The sequence below is a fragment of the Hoplias malabaricus genome, chromosome 18 (assembly GCF_029633855.1).
Source record: "Hoplias malabaricus isolate fHopMal1 chromosome 18, fHopMal1.hap1, whole genome shotgun sequence".
In the NCBI taxonomy this organism is placed as follows: domain Eukaryota; kingdom Metazoa; phylum Chordata; class Actinopteri; order Characiformes; family Erythrinidae; genus Hoplias; species Hoplias malabaricus.
Genome location: NC_089817.1, coordinates 16,101,603 through 16,114,599, shown reverse-complemented (window position 1 = coordinate 16,114,599; position 12,997 = coordinate 16,101,603). Strand labels below are relative to the sequence as shown.

Below are 12,997 nucleotides of genomic sequence, written 5' to 3'. Positions count from 1 at the left end.
CTGAGCATTCTGTTTGCCCACACACTCGTAATGATGTGATTCCTAATTATATAACACCTCCCACGTAGACAACAATGGGCTAGTACCAAATAAAAAGTGCATCATGTTGGCATCCTGCAGGCAACGAAACAGAAAAGAATTCAGATCAATATCCGTGTTAAAATATCCAAACAAATGTGAGTGCAGAGGAGAGGATTCATGGGAGATTTATATAATGTCAGTGAGTCAGACAGTGAATCACTGCAGAGGGTGAGGGAGAAGACGAGTGAGAGTGCAAAAGAAGAAGGGATGGAAGAAAATGCAGAAAATGTATGGAAATTAGTGGCGAGAGAGAGTGCAGCAGTGATTGGGGATTAAGTTGGCAGTTGGCATATTTACTTGTGTGTTCGTCAGTTGCTTGCGTCTGTTTTCTTACGTCACAGAAAGATTAAAACATTGTTTAACCTCACACAACTGCATAAATGTAACATTTACATGATTTCACATGTGAACATGAACATATCTGACTCATACAAGATTCATGAAAGATGAATCTATCAGATCCACTGACTATATAGGAGCATTTTTTAGTTCTACGATTACAGAATTGTTTTTCTGCATACTTTTCATTTAACCTTATTCTTCAGTCGTCAGGACCTCCACAGAACAGATCTGATTTGGGAGGTGGATCCTTCTCAGCGCTGCAGTGACACAGACATGGTGGTGGTGTTAGTCTGTTTTGCGCTGGTTTGAGTGGATCAGACACAGCAGTGCTACTCGAGTTTATAGACACTGTGTCCACTCACTGTCCCCTCTGTTAGACACACATACTTTGTTGGTCCAACTTGTAAAGTCAGAGACAGTAGTCATCTGTAGTCCTTCAACTAGTCCTTAATCAGTGGACACAGTACTATGTTGGCTGGATGTTTTTGCTTGGTGGATCATTCTCAGTCCAGCAGTTACACTGAGGGAACACTCTAGAAGCCCTGCTGTGTCTGATCTAATCTTATTAGTACAACACACACTAACACATCACCAACAAGTCAGTGTCACTGCAGCACTGAGAATGATGCACCACAAAAAAACTACCTTCTCTGTGGCAGTCTTGACCATTGAAGAGCAGGGTTACATGGGGATAAGGTTGTATGCAGAGAAACTACTGGCAGTGGAGCTGAGAGAATGGACAAAGAATGTAGATACAAGGTATGTGTTCCTAATCCAGTGATCAGTTTAGTGTATTTCCAAATGTGGTATACACTGCTAATAATTAGTGAATTTGTCCACATTAAATTGCAACAATTTGTGGCATTTTTAGTCCAAAACCTCATGCAACTTATCATCCAACATTAATTCATTCATTCATTCATTTTCTTTTGTCTGAATTAATTCAGTTCTCACAGCAGTGTTCCAGTCATTGAAACTCCTTCCCATAAGAGTAGAAGCTATAGCTGTGGCAAAGGAGGACAAAGCACGTTTTAATACCTTTGGAGCTTTTACAAGCATTTGGAGCTTTCGTGTACATGAACTTGTTCAGGCTTCAGCAATTTAGTCCCATGCATTCCCAATGAAGTTATAAACAGTGTTTCAGCACTAAGTTCTCTTTTATAAAGCTGCCAATCAGAACATTGTCATTGTATGGTTATGGCTGGGCATTTTAAACTTAATGTCAGTAAAGTGTTGTGCTTTGGTTGTTGTTGGCATAGCAATAAGCGTAAAATAGTTTATTGGAATAATAATAGTAATATTATTATTATTTTTTTAAAATCACTGCTTGCTTCCATACTTTTGGCATGTAGTGTACTACAGTTCAATAAACAATCATAGTTCACTTTATTAGACACCCATACTCTGTAGCTCCACCTGTCTTATTCACAGCTAGAGACTGTACCTCATCCGTTAATACATAGTTTGCCTTGACTATCCTCCAGCAGGGCAGTATCGAGGGGAGACAGTGGTCCTTGGTGTATCAGTGATGGCTCTTTGTAATAAAATATTAATATAAACCTGCAACAATTGGTGGCCACAGTCGCTTCAGGAAACCAAAAACAAAATGGCTCCCACAGCAAGCTCAAGAAAAAAAAAAGCATACCCACAGTGTCTAGCTCGTCCATTTATAAACATTCTGCTCTATGTTCAAAAATCTGCTTCATATCTGATATAAAACAAGAGTATGTTAGCCTGATCTGATATTTTATTTTCAGTTGTAAACATAAAGCAGGAATATGCATCCTTATATTACTGTTTTTTATGGGGGAGGAGGTGGCTTTATCATTCCTACACTGTCAGAAAAACTGTAAATGTGATGGTACCCTCAAGGGTACATATAAATATATGTGGGCCTTGAGGTAGAAATGGTTAAGAAACCCTGCTCTAAACTATCTATGGCCTGTTTCTGACCATAAGAGCTGCTCAGCTGAGAATGGTCCTGTGCCATAATATCTGGTCAGCAACATAAATATCGCCAGTGAGGTAGAGAGTGGCAAACTGTGTATAACAACACACAGGCTTCAGTCTGTAACTGTAACTTCTGTAGTGAATGTATAAGGTAAAAGAACGAATAGTTGATGGAACAAGGCATGTGTGTCCAATAAAGTGGACAATGTCAAGAACAGATATTTGTTATACATACATTACCAAGAACACTGAAATCACTGAAGTACAGACTCATATATAACTGGACTCCTCTTCCCTGTTCCACACACACAAAAGCGCACACATTCTCACAAACTTGTCTTTGCTGTCCTCTCTGGTTTTATGTTAACTGAGAGAGTGGGAGCAGAAGGTCAATCCTGCAGTCCTCCTGGGCTGCTGTTTTGAAGTCAGCTGTTCTCAGGACTGGTTCTTGGTGTCTGTTAGGGTTTAAAACACGCAGAGCAGCTAATCTCTTTGGTGGGGGTCAGCTGCGGTGAGATGGTGTCTGGAACCACTGATCTGAGGATATCGTTCTCACTGGCAATGATGTGTTTCACCAGGAAGTTAGCAGCTTCATTGATGTTGATATTGTCCTACAGTGGACAGGATTGAGAGATTTAATAAATTGATATATCACAATGTCATGATAAACATAATCAGGAAAAATCATAACATCATGATAAACAGTCATGAAATATCACTGTCATCATAAAATATGATTTTTCAAAATTGAAAAGGCTTATTTTGTGCATTCTGAACAATCTGGCAATAGTTTGCCATTACCATGCTAATCACAGACAACAAAATCATTTTACATTTTCACATTCCACATTTTGTTAGATGTGCATATCTGCTCTTGGCAAAACCAGGAATTAGCATTTCATAGCCATATCATTGTAATTTTCTAAGCATACTGTTGCTGTCCACTGAAAAATGTGTTTCTCCAAAATAGTAACTTTACAAGAGAAGGAAAAACCTTCTTAACCTTTAATGGAAGTCAATGGGGAAAAACGTTTTATTTTTGTTTTTACAGTGACAACATGTCTATCAGCAGGTTATGGTCCCAACTCAACATATTAATACAATGTCACAAATTTATTACTGTACTCAATGTGTGAACTAATGTAATACCTTCTACAATACACAGGGCCATCCAAAACAACAAAAGACATTTCTAATGATTAATGGACATAAAATGCAACAGTTACATTTTAAACCTAAGTTTATAATTTGAATTTTCTGTTCCACCTTAAAAGGTGTTCCAGTTACAGTCTGTCACCTAGGCACCTGAAAGTAATTCCGACACCATTTAACGTGCAACAGAACCTTTAAATAAATGGAGTAAACGAAGTAAACTTCAGCGTTGTTTGACTAGGGCTAACAAAATTGTAGCATCAACAAGTGTGACTTTGATCAATATTTATATAATAGTAGTTCACCCCTCACCCTCCACCTCCTTTGCTCCAATAACAGCTTCTCTTCTAAAAAGACTTTACACTATGTGTTGAAATGTTTCTGTGAAACTTTGAGCAAGGATGTGTTCAGCCTTGAGAGCATTAGTGAGGTCAAGTTCTGCTTGAACAAAACTGCTAACCATCTTCCTTAAATCTTGGCATGTGATCAGTGTGTGACACTTTGCACTGTCATGTTCAGAGGCGAGTCTTATGGAATATTGTGCCAATTCCATGTTGTAATAATATTACAAGCTGTTTCCTTCCTCAAAAGTATCCGATGGAATTATACTTAATACAATCTGGAAATTAGACCTTTAACACAAGCAGATTTAGAGGAAGAAAAAAATGTGCATGAAATTTTCCAACCAATTACAAGCATAAAAGCCTGCTGAACAGCGTGGGGCGGTGCAGACGTTCACCCACGTCTCGGGGTCTGATTGTATCTACCACTTTTGATCATAAGCCGATAGCAGGCCTTCCTTTGATCTCCGCTCTCCCAGAACTAGGTCGGAGAGTCATTGTGAATTATTAAAAGAAGTGAAATTGTACCAGGCGAGGGTTCATTTAAAACCATTCAGGCTCCCCTGCTTCACGACAGACGAATGAAAAGGGGTGTTAAATTGAAATTAAATGGATAAATAAATAAATAACTGCACCCTGCCTGCAGAACGTCTTCATTAGATTTAATGAGCGAGCCCTCAATTGAGCACCGGACTTGCTCTTTTTCCCCGGGCAACCGCTCCATGTGACCATCAGGTATAATTAACCTCTGAATATTCATGAGTGCTTAATTAGAGGTCTCCTAAGGTAGCTTATAATGCATGTTTCCTCATGATCTCCTGGTTCTGTGTGCTTGACACCCCATTAAAGCCTGAGCTGATGATGTGATGTTCATTAGTCTTTTCTAAGAGTGCGACAGGGGATGTTTGATTGGTCAAACTTAGTTGAATAGTCAAGCTCTTATTGAATGTTACTTTCCCAAGGATATAATTAGATAAAATTCTTTTAATTTCAGGTAGGGTGGTTAATTTCAGCTAGGATGTTGGTCCCATGTTTGAAATGAATAGACTTTACTTACAGTTCACTGAGCAGAGTAATTTAGAACTTAAACAGCACAACTACAGAAATAATGCCTACTGTATCTTATCACTTAAAAATGGAGTGTCACCAATTCCTCTAAATTTGAGATGTAAACAAAGTCTTTAAAAATGACTTGATATCTGATGGTGCAGAACTGTTGTAAACTATAGATATCTGGTCCTTATACACACTAATGTAGAACTGCAGTTAAACTTCAGCCATGCACAAACAGTCATTTATCTCCTAAAACATACCTTTCCACCTTTTAAAATGCTGGGTTTTGAACGTAAACAAACCCCACAATCCTAGACATTCCCTTTAGCTGCTAATTTAAATCTCACAATAGTTTCAACATCTGAACAAAAATCTGTTCAGACGCAAAATTTGACTAAACAAACCTATGACATCAGCTTGGGTTTCAATCCCTGGACTAAACATGAATATTTCCTTTGAAACAGTACTTTTCAAAAGGGAATATGTCAATCTAAGAAAAATATTTAAAAATAGGCCATGGTTAATGTATCAAAGAGGTATAGATGGGAAATTGAGAGACACTACTCTTCTGGCTACCAATGAAGTTTGTTAACAGTAGGTTATGGTTGCCAAGTATAAAAATGGTCAGTAAGATTTTAACAGTTCTTTCTATGAACAAAAACATTAATATACACAGGAACTCATGCAACCGCGACCCTGAACTGGATCAGCGACTACAGATTATGAATGAATGAGGAACTCATGCATTCCATGTTGGACATCTTACCTTGGCTGAGGTTTCAAACCATCCAGCAATTCCATTCTCTTGGCAGAACTGCTCCAGTTTGAGACCATTATTAGTTACAACTTCTCTGCTTTGGTCACACTTGTTGGCCAGCAGCACTGTGGGAATGCTTTTGCCATTGGCCAGTGTCAATTTTGAGTCCAGATCCTCCTTCCATTTGGTGACAGCTTCAAATGTCGTGGGCCTGGTGACATCAAAAACAATGAATGCCCCCATGGCCTCTCTGTAGTAAACTCGTGTCATGTTGCCAAATCGTTCCTGGCCTTCCCCAGCACCAGAAGAGTGGAAAAGAAAGATTCAAAGATTAACATTAGACATTATTGTAGCATGCTACATAGCAAACTATATATAAAAATGTGCTCAGCTAATGAAGCCTATTGAAAAACATTTGCAAAAGCAATATATGACTGGTTTCATAGTGAAAACCTTGACTGCACATTAAATCGCAGGTTCCCAACATTGGTCATCAAATACCCCTACCCTGTATATTTCACTGGGTGCTTGTTAATCAAACCTTCAAGGTCAGCAGTTTGATTGTGGTGTAGCCACTCTGTTGTCAGCATGAGCTTAGCTTAGCAGATAGCCAACACTTTTCCAACAACATTCAAAACTTTAATGAAGGAATCACTGTTAAATTTCACCTACAAAATAATGGCCCAAACTGAAGACCTGACTCTAACAGCTGTGGCCCACCACTGGAGCTACTTATCATGCAAATGAACATGTCATGATAATTATATAATTTATGAGGTAATAATGAGGCATTGAGTGAGACACATCATTTGCGATTCATTTTATCTGCTTATCTTGCTATTCTTACAGCTTAGCTCTATCTGTCCAAATTTACAAGTTCTAGTGTTTTCTTACTGGGTTCCTGTGATAATCTCAGAATATATTCTGAATATAGGATAATTTTCTCTATACAGTATACAGACCATAGCAAGGTAATGTGTTATTTTCACTATACATATAATTATATAGGTATTATTATTAAATAACATCAGTTATAAGATGTTTGTTGTGTTGCCATGGTACACTGATTAATGTACAGTGATCAAATTGATACCTATTTAGAATCATATGTGTAAAATAAAGTACACCTTATATAGAAAAATATCTATTTTTCTTTTTTTTTTGGTTATTTAACAGTAACCAAGTGCCAAAATAAGTGTCATCTGTGGTTGACTGTGTTTCCTCACTAATGAGAGCCACCACACTGCTCAAACTGTCATGTCTTCATTAAATCAATTTGACAGTTGCAGAATGAAGGGGAATATGGATGCCCAGAGTTGCACAATATTACCAACATCATTAAGCTAGCTAGCAAAAAGAAGTTTTAGAATGCCAGATATGTTCAATTTAAGACAAATTGGCAGGCGACCTAGTTGAGCGGTGGCTGGAGAAAGGGATGCTGCCGCTTAGTCTGCAAATAAATGCAGATCCTGAAGGGGTCAGCAGTGTAGTGACAATGGTACAGTGTCCAGCGGTCCACAGCAGTCGGATTCAATCAAATCGGAAGTTCTTGTGTAGTGTTGCTCTGAAAACAAGGCTACACTCTTAAAAATAAAGGCTCCTAGATGGCTCTGAGATTTATCACATGGTTCTTGGGGAAAAAAAATAACATTATTTCGTATGTGAAGGTTCATTAGTTCCTTCAAATTCACATTCATCATTGGCAGAGATGGTTCCATAAAGAGCCATCAGTTGAAAGATTTTCTATGGCAAGTGTCAACAATCCTGATTCTGTAGAAAATAAACTTTGGTTGATTCGATGCATTAATTCCAAATTAAGGAAGGAAATTGGAAGGCCACCAGAATTAGCAACCCATGCACTAATATATATGATTGGACCATATGAGGAAACATTTGTGATATGTTTCCATATGAGGAAACCAAGTGAGGAAACAAGCCTATATATATATATATGAGCCACAAAAAACTACAGATATTCATGTCAGTGTTGTTGCATTTCACACATGACATCTAATGTGCTTTGAAACACTGAGGTCTCTACAAAATTTGTATAAATAAAGGGAAAGTATGTATCTCAGATATTTGTAGCAATCGTAACAATTCATACAACGCTATGATTTATTATGTTTTGAAGTTATTTTACTCTCCCTAAGCAAGCATCCTTCCACTAATACCGTGTTTCCCCGAAAGTAAGACAGTGTCATACATTCTTTTTACCCCCAAAAGTCCCACTATGTCTTACTTTCGGGGTATGTCTTATATTGGTAAAAAATGTCGATTTTTGTTTTAACCATAAAATCAACATTTATTAACAACCTGAACAGTATGGTATTCACCATAAAACAGTTTTATAAAAGCAAGTGCCAAGAATGTCTTGTTACAACCGTATCATGACGGTATTTCCATGTATAACATGTAAAACAATGAAAAACGGTAAGAACGAACAGTTTGAATATGTTATACTGGAAGATAAAACAGATTTATTCCATGACAACCATGGCCATGCCAATCAGAGCGGCCACCAGCGGCTGCACATGAGGGCACTGAGGCTGCGTGTTGGACCACGGACAACATTACTGCTGCTCCCGCGGCCTCCACATCCCTCCGCTCATCCCGCTTTAACCGTCCGCATCCCGCAGTTAATGCAGCAAAAGGTACCGGTACTATGGCTTATATTTTTCCAACGTACAGTTTACTATGTCTTACTTTCGGGGTACGTCTTACATTAGCCGACCCCCCTAAAACCCACACTGCGTCTTACTATCGGGGGTGTCTTACTATCGGGGAAACACGGTAGAACTGTTTGCTAAATCCACACAAACTCTGTTTTTTACCCCTTGGAGTTTTACAGAAAGATCAATGTAAACTGTTGTGGAAGAATTTTAAGAGACAATCTTACTGTTTTAACATTCTGGAGTTTAAACTATTCTGAATGTTAGATTTAAGGTGGTTGTTATGGTTAGGGACAGGTTTGTGCTAAAGTTTAAGGGCAGGTTTAAGGCTGATTTTTATGCTCAGTAGACATAAAAGCTTCATGTGTACACCCACAAAGGGGCAAGCTATATAGCAATCTCTCTGTATGAATTTGAATATAATAATTCATTCATTCATTATCTATAACCGCTTATCCAGTTCAGGGCCACGGTGGGTCCTGGCACGGTGGCACGGTGGTAGCTGTTGGTTTTGGATTTACAACTTTCCTTAAAGGATTTGACCAAGGCTGGTAGATTACTGTCATAGAATAGAGCTACCCAAACCTAGGGAGGGTCAGGAGAAAAATACAAAAAGGTGCACAAGTACAGTACAGAGTCTTGTGCATGAATGGAACTGGTGCAACAGGTGGGTTGAGTCTAACATCTCTGAGGACCAATTTGGCCCAAGGGCCACACTTTGGGCAGCCTTTTTATAGGAAAACGATTTTGGGTGCTGTAACGTGATGTGTTACATAAGTGGTAGTAACATGTTGGGGCTGGATCTGATCTATCCAGGAAAATAGATCTCCTGGACAAGAACATGGTTCTGTGGCATGCCTTTGAACTATTTTTGGCAAATTTAAAATGTGGATGATCAGCAATTTTACTTTTGGGATTGGACCTTTTGTACAAGTCCTGTTATAATCATACACAAGATAAGATGTAAAATATGTCAATCCATTAGAGCTTCACATAGGGCCCACCCCACTCTCTTCCTATCGGCAGCCACACACTTTCTATTGTTCCAATCCTACAACTACACCCTAAGATTGCTGTGGCTGTTTATGATCCGATCAGCAACCAGCTACCCTTAACATCTATGGTTACTCATTGAGCCCATCACATGAGCACCCAAACCACACGCTGCATCACTAGCTCCTCACAGGGGTCATCAGGTAGGCAACTCCAGAAGGCTCAACAGTGAAGTCTGGCTTTCCAGACCCACCCTTTTCCAAGCCAGCTTTACAGCTTTAACACCAACTAGGTAAAAATAAACATTTTAAAGATTGCATTTTAAAGATTAATTCCACTGCTAATACTTTCATTACCTTATTTAGAGGGAGTTGCCATTTCTATATGTTTTATAGCTTGTATAAGGAGTTAGAAAGATTTGCAGGCTCTTTTCTCTGATTTGTTTACAGCTAAATTTTTTCCACAATGACTCCCCTGTGACTTGCCTCTAAATCTTACTCACATGAGACCAGTTCTCATATGATTGCACACATACCTTCCACGTGGGGAAGTAAGTCTGGGTGCTGAGAGAGAGAGAGAGAGAGAGAGAGAGAGAGAGAGAGAGAGAGAGAGAGAGAGAGAGAGAGAGAGATTGTCTGTGTGTATGTGTGTGTGAGAGAGAGATAGAGAGAGAATGGTGGGTGGCTGTTGAACATGTGAGGCTGGATCTGGATGATTAAAACAGGATTCTGGAGGAGGAAGGCCAGAGTCGTCTGAGGATTACCTGCCAGTACATTCCTAAAGGCCAAAATGAAACTTTATTTTTCTCTATTAATGTTTTTATTAGTCCATATCAGAGCTCAACAACTCTTGAACTCATCATGGAAAAGACATCTTGGCCTGGTCACCACTCATACTCCTGGAGTATGTTTTTCCATATGTTTACCTCATATTCTCATGTTTAACTCAGTTTAGCCAATTTTACACTTGAATGAATATTTCTCCGATCTCACACTGCCACCAAGCTCGAATAATGAATGCTAGCACATCCTTTCTTCAAGACACCTGATGCCAGCATTTATTTGATTCATTTAAACTGAAGCTCTGTTTGGAAATACCAAACCATTCAGTTCTAGTTTGTATAATGAACAATATGTTGCAGTCCTAAGCTACATGCAAAAGAGCATACCATGAATATAATACTGTGTGTGTGTGTGTGTGTGTGTGTGTGTATACACACTATGTATATGTCCACCCAATTACATAATTATTCAGTTATCATCATCCAACACCAATACCTGAACTCACTAATGCCTTGTTTTAAATTAAGGTAAAACGTTACAGTTGAAGACCGAAATGAAGAAAGGATTTACATCATAAATACATTATACAGCTTTTGTAAATCTTATCTGTACGGTATAACTAGTTCAAAGGAGTGCAGCATCATTTTACCAGCCCCCTCCCACCCCACAACACAAAGACACTCTTACCTGCAATGTCCCACAGCTGCAGCCGCACTGTGTCTGTGTCCCAACTGAGGACTTTGAGAGCGAAATCCACTCCTATAGTAGCTCTGTAGTTGGTGGAGTAAGTTTGGTGGACGTAGCGTTTGATGATGCTGGTCTTTCCCACTCCTAGGTCTCCAATAACCAGGATCTTGTACAGACGTTCTTTAGGGTGGTTCTGCATGGCTGACAGCAGGCCGTTATGAGCTCATACTCCTCACAGACACCCAAGTTTACTAATGCAGTGCTGGAGGGAGCAGCTCTGTGTGTACGTGGGCGTGTTTGTGTGAGTATGTGTTTGAAGGGCATGGGCTGGGCCAACTTGTGACCATCAGAATGGCTCATGTGCACCACGTTTCCTTCCCCAGCAGCTTGTGTGAGTGTGTGGACTCTTAGGAATGCTGAGTGAGTACCACGTGTTGCCTGAATGACAGGAAAACAGTAACATTATGACGTAAAGGACAAGTGTGACGGTTGTCATGGGGAAAACTGCAAATAAATACATGAATAAAACCATTTCTGTTTAAAGTAACTTTTGCAGTTTATATAAACTTGTAAACTCTTGGTTAAACTTCACAATAAATGTCACCTATAAATGGCAAATTAATTATGATGTAATACTTTGTGATGCATAATGTGTGCTTTAAACATTATATTAAAAGTAAATTAAACACTTAAAAATTATAAATATATATTTAAGGACAAGATTATGGATCATGTATCATCAAGAACAATAACTAATTCATTATTTAGACAGTGTATTCTTGATTATTAAAGACTGTTTTTAGATTAGTGACTAAATAGTTAAAGTATAAAAGCTATGGGTTTTACCTTTACCAAATAATTTAATATAATTCAAGACATTATTATCATGATATAATTAAAATAGTCAGTAGTTAACTCTTAAATAATTACAGTATTAAATTAAAATTAACATGGATAATGATTAGATAATAATATGCTGTCGGGATTGGCTTAGTGTTTGTGTTAAACTTACTCAAGTCCATGTTTATATTTAAATATAATTTTAACTTTTTATACTGCCATATTAACACTTTAATGTCCAGTTTTCTCAGTTTGTCTAATATATTCTCTGAGCTTGCTTGTGATAAGAAGATATTTAAATCTGCATTATATAAGTTTGCCAAGTTTCACTTCTATGTGGAAATATGTATTTGTACCAAATATGCAGAAGTACATTAAATAATGTGGGTGTTGCTGTGTTCTGTTTCCTAGAGTGGATTTATCTGATGATTGTGAACATGTTTGTGTTGAAAGAGTATTTTGGGAGTCAGTGAGGTTAATGCCTTCTGTTCTGGAGGTAGATTTTTGGCAAAATTATTTAATGTAATTGATCAGTTATCAAAAAAAAAATAAATAAATAGTAATAATAATAATAATAATAATAATAAAGAGAAATAACATGAGTAGTGAAACTGGGACTGAATTTCCCAGTAAGCCTCTTGAGCTCACTCTCTTTCATGCAACCAAGTTTCATGTCCCACAACTGAAATGCTAGAATGTAAGTAACTAGTGCATGATTTAAAATGGAATGGAAAATTCAAAACAATTACAGCTAAGTTACAATTAAGCATGTTATAGGTGAGAATTTGTGGCATAAAAATGAATAGTTTTAGGTTTAAGTACAGTGCAGGTGACTGCTCCATTTACGGTGTAATAAGTCGAATAAAAGCCACATTCTTGCATATTTTCCCATTTAAAGTGTAAAGGAAATGTAATAAATAAATAAATATAGACTTACATTTGTCCATTTAAAGAACAATACATTTAAATAGAAAAGTGGCACTTTTATAGTGGAATAAAAAAAGTTAATAACGCTATTGGAACCTCATAACGCTATTCGATTCCAATGGAACCAAAAATTCCAAAAAATATCTTAAAAGATTGACTGTTTTATTTTTCATTTAATGTTAGAGTAGGAGCTTATTTTTGTTCTATATTGTGGCTAAACTTGTGAAAGGACACTTGTTTGACCACATCTCTTTATGATTACATATTGCTCCATATTCAGCCTTTTTCTATACTTTCCATTCACAAATATTTAGCGCTGTGCAAATTAGCACTATGAGACCTGCCCCCACTAACATAACCCAGACAACTAGCCGATCAAGCCAGACTGCCCTGCCAGACTTTTTATGAGCCCCTGTGTGT

At 37.9% G+C, this 12,997-nt stretch overlaps 1 protein-coding gene across 1 annotated transcript; it reads right to left on the bottom strand.

Annotated features, from left to right (window-relative positions):
* Nucleotides 1-2,371: 2,371 nt before the first annotated feature.
* rab38b (RAB38b, member of RAS oncogene family) lies at nt 2,372-11,009 on the bottom strand. The gene is made up of 3 exons (XM_066651525.1): nt 10,811-11,009; nt 5,686-5,966; nt 2,372-2,984 (listed from the first exon to the last, which is right to left on the bottom strand). The coding sequence occupies exons 1-3, from the start codon at nt 11,007-11,009 to the stop codon at nt 2,832-2,834; spliced, it is 633 nt and encodes a 210-aa protein (XP_066507622.1). The 3' UTR covers nt 2,372-2,831.
* Between the last annotated feature and the right edge of the window lie 1,988 nt (nt 11,010-12,997).

Coding starts and splice junctions, on each gene's coding strand:
- rab38b (XM_066651525.1), bottom strand. CDS start 11,009: ATGCAGAACCACCCTAAAGAACGTCTGTACAAGATCCTGGTTATTGGA. Junction 5,967..10,810: donor GCAGCTGTGGGACATTGCAG/GTAAGAGTGTCT, acceptor GTGCTGGGGAAG/GCCAGGAACGATTTGGCAAC. Junction 2,985..5,685: donor GGTTTGAAACCTCAGCCAAG/GTAAGATGTCCA, acceptor TGTCCACTGTAG/GACAATATCAACATCAATGA.